This window comes from Cricetulus griseus, chromosome 2 (assembly GCF_003668045.3).
Source record: "Cricetulus griseus strain 17A/GY chromosome 2, alternate assembly CriGri-PICRH-1.0, whole genome shotgun sequence".
NCBI classification, from domain to species: Eukaryota; Metazoa; Chordata; class Mammalia; order Rodentia; family Cricetidae; genus Cricetulus; species Cricetulus griseus.
The window spans coordinates 412369633-412379429 of NC_048595.1; the positions used below are offsets into that span (position 1 = coordinate 412369633).

A 9797-nucleotide genomic window follows, 5' to 3' on the forward strand; every position below is an offset into this window, starting at 1 on the left:
ACACACAGCTCTGAATCATGGAGCCAGAGGGAGACAAAGCAGGCAGACAAGCCCCTGTGAAACAGTGTTTGCTTAAGACGCAGGTTGAACCCCCAATCAGATGACTATAGAAGAGGTGTTCATTGGCCACATTGGGCATGTGTTATGTGCTGGCATGTGCCTGTACATACATGTACTCTTCTGAGTGGCCCAGTGCCCTTTGGGCTGGTTTAATCATCATCTGTGATTGCAGAACTTTATCACTAACAGTGCTTCTCAACAATTCTCTTTCTTTCAGGGGTTATGAGTCGGACATAGACTGGGAGAAAGGGGAAGGCCATCCCTTTGAGTATTTTGTGTATGGAGCTGCCTGCTCAGAGGTTGAAATAGATTGCCTGACTGGGGACCACAAGGTTAGTCCCACCTAGAAATGTCTTCTGACTCTATTTCTGAGATGCTTCAACTCCACACATGCATCCTACTGGAAGGCAGTTTGGTCTGTGGGAGCTGCACCATGCATTTGCCCTAAGGGGGATCTCTCTGTATTACTAGATAAAAACAAAACCCATTACTTGCCTTAGTGGTATAATGTCTTCTGTGGGAACCAATATCCTTTCTCTTAAGTGTTTTCTGTTTATACTTTTAACTGCAAATAGGAAAGAATCCACTTCAAAACAGCCTGATTAGGGCTTTCATGTAGATTGTTGTCTCAACTAGCCATCCTGACCTCTTATGAGAATGTCTGAGTGTGATGTTCTTGAAGGACACCATAGGTGTCCACAGCCTGTTAACAAGGACCAAGGGCCACCTGAGGAAGGCAGTGGCCAAGCAGGCCCTCTCCTTGAACAGCTACAGTGTCATTACATATTTTGAGGGTATGTGTATTCACCCTCATGTATATACATACACAACAGTTTCAAGGCCATGCCTTCCTTTCTTGTACATGGCATTTACTGGTACAGAAAACACTCTTGGCCATTGTATAGTTAATGGTCACAGATACATGAAATGTGGTTGCAGCAGCATTCACAAATGCCATGTGACTAAGATACTAGTTTAGTGATAATCTGCCCTAAAACCTACCCAGAAGCAAGCTCCAGCTTTTGATCTTTCCAAATACATTTTGTGTCTCTATTCTTAGATATTTATCATGTATAATTTTATTTAATATATCCTTACCGTATATTTTCAAATTATAGTCAGCCTTATCTGTGAAATAGCCTTATTGAGCCTGCCTCCTAGAATATCTAATTTGTCTAGATTCTCACTCAGACTGTTGTCTCTTTGGGAAATGTGGGCCTGAGGCTAGGGACTTGGAGTGATACTCCAAGCATGACTCTTAGGTTAGAGTAGCTCTCCCACTCTATGCTGACAGTTCTTTCATATTAACTAACTTCTGAATCCCTTTGCCCTCAAATGAGTTATTGAAAGAACCTGTTTAGATATTCTTATGTCTTAGCCTGGTTAAGAGCTAAGAACAATAATAACTAACCAGGTGTTGGTTCAGGATTTTGTTGTTGTTTGTTTTAGTGTAATTGGAACTTTCTTGTCTCATTTATGCATTTGATGGAGGGTTATAAGCTGCTAGACACTCATAGTTACCAAAGGTAGAGCTGGAACAGTGGCTCTGAGGTTATTGTGTAGCACTAGTGACAATTAAAGCCATGGGCTGTTGTGAAAAGCAGAAGCAGGCTTTACAAAGAGAATTACAGCACAGTGGGGAATTAAGGGAAAGTGAGAGGCTCTTCAGAGTGGAGGGGTTCCCAAGAGGGAAAAAGTCACAAAGTTTCTTGGCAAGGTTTTTTTTTTTTTTTTTTTTTTTTTTTTTTTTTAAGGTCCTAGCAGAGAGTGGAGGAAGTCTGAGTAACTGTGTAAGATTGTTAGCTACTGTGAGTATCATAGGCTGAGCCAGTGGAAGGTCCCCCACATACTATGAATGTCCTTCTAGCCCAACCAGGCAGATGTTCATATGGTACCTATCCAGTTAGGATAATTTAAGTCTGCACCCACCTCTGTCTGTCTCTGACACATGCCTTTTAGCTTTGGGCCTTGACTTTCTGCTCACTGTCATCCCTGACTGGCATTCCAGGACCAGCATTCCAGGTGACTTGCTGGGGGTTTTCTAGATTATGGTCCATTCAATTACATTTCCATGACCAGCTTGCAGCTCTAACACAACAGAGAGTTAAGTCCCTTATTGCTACCCAGATGTAGCTGCAGCCTTCCTCAGTTACCTAATGCTTGGCTCCCTACTATGGAGTAGTCTGGGATGGTCTTCTGAGTGGAGGTTTCTTGTGAGAAGCCACCTTTACACTTAGTCTGTAGCAATCAGCTGCATTAGGCATTAGGCATTAGGCATTAGGCAGCCCAATGTCCTGTCACTCCTCTATGTATTTAATTCGGTTATCTCATCTCCGGATAGAATCCCTCTTACTCAGCATTCTCGGTGTTCCAGACATTGCTGTTTTCATTCTTCATCATCTCTTTAATCCCAGCCTTTGTTCTCACATCAACATCATGGGTCCTTTGCTTTGCTACCTACAGAGATAGCTCTTGCATCAGTAGGAACTTTTAAGAAGTTTCAACTTTCATTGTAGGTGTTGTGGGTGATCCAGCTTGAACACTCCTTGAGGGAGGGGGTGAAAAGACACAGCATCAAAGAAGCAGCCACTGGGAGTCAGTGAGTAGCAGAGCATGCTGCAGACTCATTCATTAAGGAAGTTAGACCTGCCTTTATACTCCTTCCCAAGGTTGCATTGGCTCAGGTAGCTGACTGTGCTGCTTGTCCTTTCTCATTGGTGTTTCTTCATCAGCAGTCCTTGGGTATAGAGGCAGGCTTGGCCCAGGGAGGAAGTACCTGTCAAGCATGCTCATATGGGCTGGCCAGGACACCTGGGCAGGGTGACTGCAGCTTGGGTAGGCTGGTCTGCAGATTCTCCTACAAGAAGGCACCACCCACAGACAAAAAGCCAGCCTACCAGAAGTTGTAAGCGTTTTTTTTTTTTTTTCATTATTATTTTTATTTTTCATTTACTCTTTGGCAACCTGCCAGCTGGCTGCCAAATAAATAATTATTCTTGCTTTTGAAAGCCCAGCCTTAGCTAGGTTTATTTCTTTTCTAGCTTAAATTATCCCATTTCTCTTTAGCTACATTTGCCTCTAGCCTTTTTACCTTACTTTCTTCTATAGCTCTTTATTTCCTTCTCACTCTGTGTGTGTCTGTGTGGCTGTGTTGCTGGGCTATTCGCCCCTGGTGTCCTCCTCTCCTCCTTTTCTCACTCCTCCCTCTTCCCTAGATTTCCCTCCTGTTTAGTCTCTGCCTACCAGCCACACCCATTTCTCTCTCCTACCTAGCTATTGGTCATTCAGCTCTTTGTTAGACCAATCAGGTGTTTTAGGCAGGCAAAGTAACAGAGCTTTACAGAGGTAAACAAATGTGGCATAAAGGAATGCAACACACCTTTGCATCATTAAACAAGTACTCCTCAGCATAAACAAATGCAAAACACCTTAAACTAATATTCCCCAATAAGAAGTCCTCTCTGGAGGCCTGTTTCCTAGCCACTCTTATGTTGGTAATACTGCCTTCCTGAAAAATTTCCCAGATTTTGAACCTACATCTATACCTTAGCTACCTATTGCTAGGTAGCAAATCGTCCCCAAATTAGCAACTGAAAACAATACGTGTTTATTGGCTCATATCACCTCTGAGGGCCCAGTATTTGAGACAACTTGGTTTATCTCGGTAACTCTAGCTCAGGATTTCTCATGAAGCGATGGCCAGGCATTTGGTGGGGGCTACAGTCATAGAATCTGCTTTTAACCACCATCACATTGTTGTTAATGAGAGGCTGTGGTTTCTCCATGGCTGTTAGCCAATTACCTCCTTTTCTTGAATAATCACTTTGTCCACTTAGCATGCCAAGGACATAGTAGCTGACTTCCTTGAGATTTATGGGTTCCAAAGAAATGTTGAAAATAACACTTGTGGGAGAGCCAATGAAGCAGAAACCACAATCCTTTCTAATCTTGTTTCAGAGTGACGAGCCATTGTCTCTGCTGTAGCCTAGTGGTCACAATGACTGGCTTTGCCAGAGGTTGGTTAGAGGGATGTGCAAGTGGAGGGATTCATTAAGTGCCCTCTTGGAAGCAGACTACCCAGTCAGTCCCATCAGAAGACAGTGATGTAAGCCCATGTCTTTAACAAGTAGAACCTTCACTAACATTAGACTTTAGAGTTCTCCTCTTCATCTCCCATGGAGGCCACTTGTCTCCTAGAAGAGCAGTCAGACTATATCAAAGAGAACTTTTCATTTCATTTTGTCTTTTGATAAAGAAAAGTAATTACCTGAACTTTAATTGCAGCAAGGCGTTCTGGATCATTATCTAATTTGCTGGAAAAAAATTGTTAATTGGAAGTCTCAGACCAAATAAGAATGCCTGTGCATTTTTGTTTGTTTGTTTGTTTGATTGTCAAGATAGGGTTTCTCTGTATCAGAGCCCTGGCTGTCCCGGAACTTGCTTTGTTCACCAGATTGCCTCTGCCTCCTGAGTACTGGGATTTAAGGCAGGCACCACCACCACCCAGCTGTGCTTTTTCTTTGCTCCTTAGGAATCATATATAGAGTGTGTCAGTGGGCATCATTCACACCAAAAAATCTACAGATTGTTAGAGGACAGAAGTGTAACCAGCACATGGGCAGGGCCTGCTGTTTTCTACACTTTTAGGTTAGCAGAAAGGAAGTCATAAGAGTGGATTTGTTCTTTGTCCACCCACAAAATGGAAGCTCTACAGCAATGCAGAGCAGTTTAAACTTTTTTTGGCTGACACTTCCTGAACTCTATTACGAGAAGATCCATAGTCTGTAAGGTTAAGATATCTTTATTTAGATAAACACCAGCCAAACACAAACTAGAGCGTGCCAGGGGCAGCAAGGCAGGCAGGCCAGAGAGAAGGGCTCCCATGTGCCTTGCAGCCCCTTGAAACTTTTCACGAGGCGTCCTGACCTCACCTTGACCAGCCCTGATGGGCGTGGTCAGGCACACCTGTGGCCAGCTTCTAGCACGTATGGCTTACATTGTCCCCTACAGAACTCCATGGTTCAACAAATGTCACTGAGCTGGACAGACTCCATGTATTAGCTTGGATAGCAGCCACAGAGTTTTGCAACAGGGATTTTGAAGGCCAAAGATATTTGTCTCTTGTGTCAGCTAATCAAAAGTGAGTGAATTCTTTTATTTCCTTGGAAAACAAATAGTGCTTAATCTGGGGTTAAGAGTGCTTGTGAAGGGGCTGGAGAGATGGCTCAGTGGTTCAGAGCCCTTACTGCTCCTGCAGAGGATCCGGTTCAGTTCCTCGTATGCACATGATGGCCTACAACCGTCTGTAACTCCAGTTTCAGGTGACATGGCACTCTTCTGGCCTCCATGGGTACCAAACATGCACAGAGTGGCAATACACACTGAAACATGAAAGGAGAAGTATAGATTCAGGACTCCCAAGACCAAGTTCTCAGCACAAAGGAGATTTATTTGTCCTAGAGGGACAGAGGACAGGGAATAAGAGACAAAGACAGGACACTGAGGACAAGGAAGGAGAAGGAAACAAGGGGAGAGGGGGTAGGGGTCCCAGAGGACAAAGGACTGCTCTGGATAGAAAGCTCACAGACATGACACATAGGAAAACAGGGGTTTATAAATGGACAAGGGGGAAACCCCATGATAGGATTAGTGTTAATTGGGTGAGCCAAAGAGGAATTTTGATTCCTGGACTTCAATAGTTTGACAGCTGGACTTTAATAGTAAGCCTCAGAAGGTGGAAAGGGCCCAATAAGGGAATAGATCTTGGTGGCTAGCTTTAGGAATGCAATCAATCTAATAGTTTTTAGCAAGGCAGAAGGAATCTGGGAGAAGGGCAAAGCTGACCATAATCCTTCCCATACTTAAAGGCAACACTCATCCACATAAAGTAACAATAAATCATTCTCTTTTTTAAAGAAATGCAGAATGGGTATGGGGAATGGAGCTCAAATGGTGGATATTTGCCTGGGACCTTGGGTTCATGTCTCATCACCACACAGGCCAGGCTTGGTGGTGCAAGCTTTAATCAATGGGGAGGAGGGAGTAGGAGAATCAGAAGCTGAAGGTCATCCTTGGCTACACATCACATTCAAAGCCAACCTGGGCTGCATGACACCCTATCTCAAAACCAAAGGTTTTCAGATGATAAACTTTGTCATATAATATAATTTTTGTTGCTTCTTTATCATGAATTAACATGGTCAGTGCAAAGAAAGACTTTGTCCCATACCTGGTAAGAGGTGTTTCTCAGCTTTTTCTCTGTGTGTTATGTGCATTAAACTATGGGTTTTTTGTTGTTGTTGTTTTCTAGACTATCAGAACGGACATTGTGATGGATGTTGGACACAGTATAAACCCAGCCCTTGACATAGGCCAGGTACATGTAACTATTTTGCTTTGTTTACTGTTTGTGGGACAAAAACTGCTATGAGGTCTGAAGAGGAGCCATCCAATTGCTGGTCACTTGAGAACCTTACCCTAGTAGGTTGGATCTGTTAAATTCAGGGAAGAGTTTCATCTGCCTCATTGGCAGAAAACATGACACTATGTGGACAGGCCCTGTGAGGACTCATCTGGAGTTATCATTGCAATGGCTAAGCAATGACTAAAACCCGAGTCCTCCGACTTGGAATCTAGCACTGAATGGAACATACAGAAATGTTTTTAAGTGGGCTCCTGGTGACACTCTCCCAGACACCCTGGAAGGCCCTTGACTGCAGTTCTCAAGGGAAGACAAGCAGCAAGCAGTGGAAAGGCACTTGGATGTATTGCCTCATAGGTAGTCGTTCCTTCTTTTCTCTCAGATTGAAGGCGCGTTTATTCAAGGAATGGGACTCTACACCATAGAGGAGCTGAGTTACTCTCCCCAGGGCGTTCTGTACAGCCGTGGCCCAAGCCAGTACAAAATCCCTGCTGTCTGTGATGTCCCCACAGAGATGCACATTTCTTTCCTGCCCCCATCTGAACACTCAAACACCCTGTATTCATCTAAGGTGAGCTCTGCTCCATGACTAAGTCCCTGCTTCCTTGATGTCTGTGGGGTGGACAGACATTGGTCTGCTTGGTTGTTCAGTATCTTTACTGAGATTACAAAAGGAGTCCTTATTGAGCATTCTAATTATATAGTAACTTAATGGCATGGTAAAAATTATTCAATTATTCCCAATCTGCCTAGCATGAACTATCAGACTCCATTTGACTTTTTATATTGCAATAATCATCTTCATGCCTATCTGTGCTATATTTAAGATAATTTTATAAGCTAGAATTCTAAATAGTTAAATTATTTTTAATTACAATTTACTTATGGTGGTCTATAGATTATATTTGTATATAATCATTATATGCTGCATGTATGTACATATTCACGTATGAATGTACCTTCAGAGAGGGAAGCACAATTTGTGTCATAACACACATGGCTCATTTCTCTCAAGGGTCTGGGAGAGTCTGGGTTGTTCCTGGGATGTTCGGTATTTTTTGCCATCCGTGATGCAGTGAGCGCAGCACGAGAGGAGAGAGGCATATCTGGACCATTGAGGCTCAACAGTCCACTGACTCCAGAGAAGATCCGAATGGCCTGTGAAGATAAGTTCACAAAAATGGTATGTTACACTCAAGAGAAAAAAAAAAACATAAAGTCTTTATTTCTATCCCATTTACATGGCCAAGTTTCTTTAAGCCAGTGCTGTGTTTTTTCCTCAGAAATAAACATGACAGGAACTCCTTAGGGTACCTGAGAGGGACAGAATTGCTCTTGAACTTGTGCCCCTTGACTGTGTCTTTTCATCAGCCTGGCCTTGCTTGGTCTCCTGTGTGCTCAGGTCGTTATCACTTGAGGGGAACTGAAGGTTCATTCTCTCAGTTTCGTTTCCCTGAGTCAGGCCTAGGAGTTCAAGGGCTGTAGCCTGACCCTGGGACACCTGGCCAAGAATCAAGGTCACTCTGCTATATCCCCACTGTTGCCCAAGCAGACCCTGGCAGCGTGATGGAAAGAGCCCTCCCACAGTATCATTCCTGCTGAGCACACACCCCCTGTCTCTGTGTGTCTGTACAGCACCATGACTTGTGATCTGTGACTGTGAGGGAAGACTTGCCACTCAGCTACCTCTGTAGCTACAATTCCCTTCTCTCACTGGGGTGACCTCCTACACTCCTTCCACACTGTCTCTGCAGAGCATCCCGCACCTCACAAAGAGAAACAGACACTGACTCCATGTTTCCCTAGTCCCTCTCCACATGCATTTGAAAGCTCTCCATCCCTCTGCTAGACCCTCTCCACGAGGCCTCCCTACATCACACGATGTCATTCTCTGATCTCATTGGCCCCGAAGCCTGTGGTGTTTTCGCCTTCACTATCTTCTCCTATTTTTAACCTAAGTCACAAGCACGTTTCTGAGTTACAAACATCCAAATTTGCTCTTTCCCTCCAGATTCCGAGAGATGAACCTGGATCCTTTGTTCCCTGGAACATACCTGTGTGAGCCAAATGCAAGCTTCTGGAGAGACTGGCTCAGCTCCACTGCAGAATGTAACTCCTGGTCTGTCTGCTGGAAGGAAGATACTAACTATGAAAGCCAGATAATCACAGTCCAGAATCAACCATAGCATTGCTTTTCATGAAGCTGATTTGGAGATTACTCCAGACACACCTAAACAATTATAAGTCATATTTTAAATTGCACAAATATTAAATTATTTCCTTTTAGGAGAGAATTTATAATTCTGTCCCTTGGATCTGTCCAGCTAAATATAACACCTTGTCTGTGCCTCACTTTTGGTTTGTATACACCAGCAAAAACTATACTAATTATTGAATGAGTATGTTATAAATAATTTCTTTCCTATTGTGAACTGTAATTTCATTTCTTTCATTCGTCCCTGAGAGCCATCACCCCACTTTCTTTGTCAGGACAGATACAGGCCCCATATCTAGGACCACAGGGGTCAGGAGGAGAGAGATAAATGAACATCATCAAACTACAAAGATGGCCACAACATTCTCACGCTTTCATCAGAAGGGTGAGGAAGGAGGGTGTAATTTCCAAGGCCAGCCTACAGTACATAGCAATAACCTGTCCCAACACAACCAGGGCTAAGGATACATTTATATATAGAGAAAGACCCACAGAATAGGTGAAAGAATTTACAAATATATGACAAAAGTATTGTGTGCAGAACACTTACAACTTAGTAGTTAAAGAACAAATAACTCCAGTTTCTCTTAATGGACCAATAAATTGAGTAGACCAAGATGTTTAAATGGACAATCAGCACATGAGAAGATGTTCAGCTTTGTTTGACCTTGAGAAATGTAGGTCAAAGCTGTAGTAAGATGCCACTCACCTACACTGTGACAGCAGTAGTTGCAACTATGGACAATGGCAGGTATTAGTGGGACTTGGAGAGACTAGAGGCTCTATTCATTGCTGGAGGGATGTACACTGTGCAGCCACTGGAGAACAGTCAGACAGGTAAGACATTAGACAATTTCCACGTGATTACTATAGTATTTAAAACATGTTCAGGATAAATCTACACACACACAGAGCATTCACAGCACCCAAAAGGTAGGAAAATATTCACCCAAATGATAATGTTTAATAAATAAAATGCAATACATTCGCAAAAGTGAATTCATTCAGTCCTTCAAAGGGATAAAGTACTGATACACACTACAGGAGATATGACAGGTGAAATCATTATATAAAATGAAAGAAAATACACAGACAATGACT

The 9797-nt window shown here is 43.1% G+C and overlaps 1 protein-coding gene across 1 annotated transcript in view; it reads left to right on the plus strand.

Annotated features, from left to right (window-relative positions):
• Positions 1–8913, plus strand: part of LOC113830655 (aldehyde oxidase 1) — a 64324-nt gene extending 55411 nt beyond the window's left edge. The window contains exons 31-35 of the mRNA XM_027396932.2: positions 278–392; positions 6371–6436; positions 6864–7052; positions 7497–7664; positions 8493–8913. Coding sequence (XP_027252733.1) covers positions 278–392; positions 6371–6436; positions 6864–7052; positions 7497–7664; positions 8493–8543 — 589 coding nt within the window. The 3' untranslated portion in view covers positions 8544–8913. The remainder of the gene's footprint in view (positions 1–277; positions 393–6370; positions 6437–6863; positions 7053–7496; positions 7665–8492) is intronic.
• Positions 8914–9797: the final 884 nt, after the last annotated feature.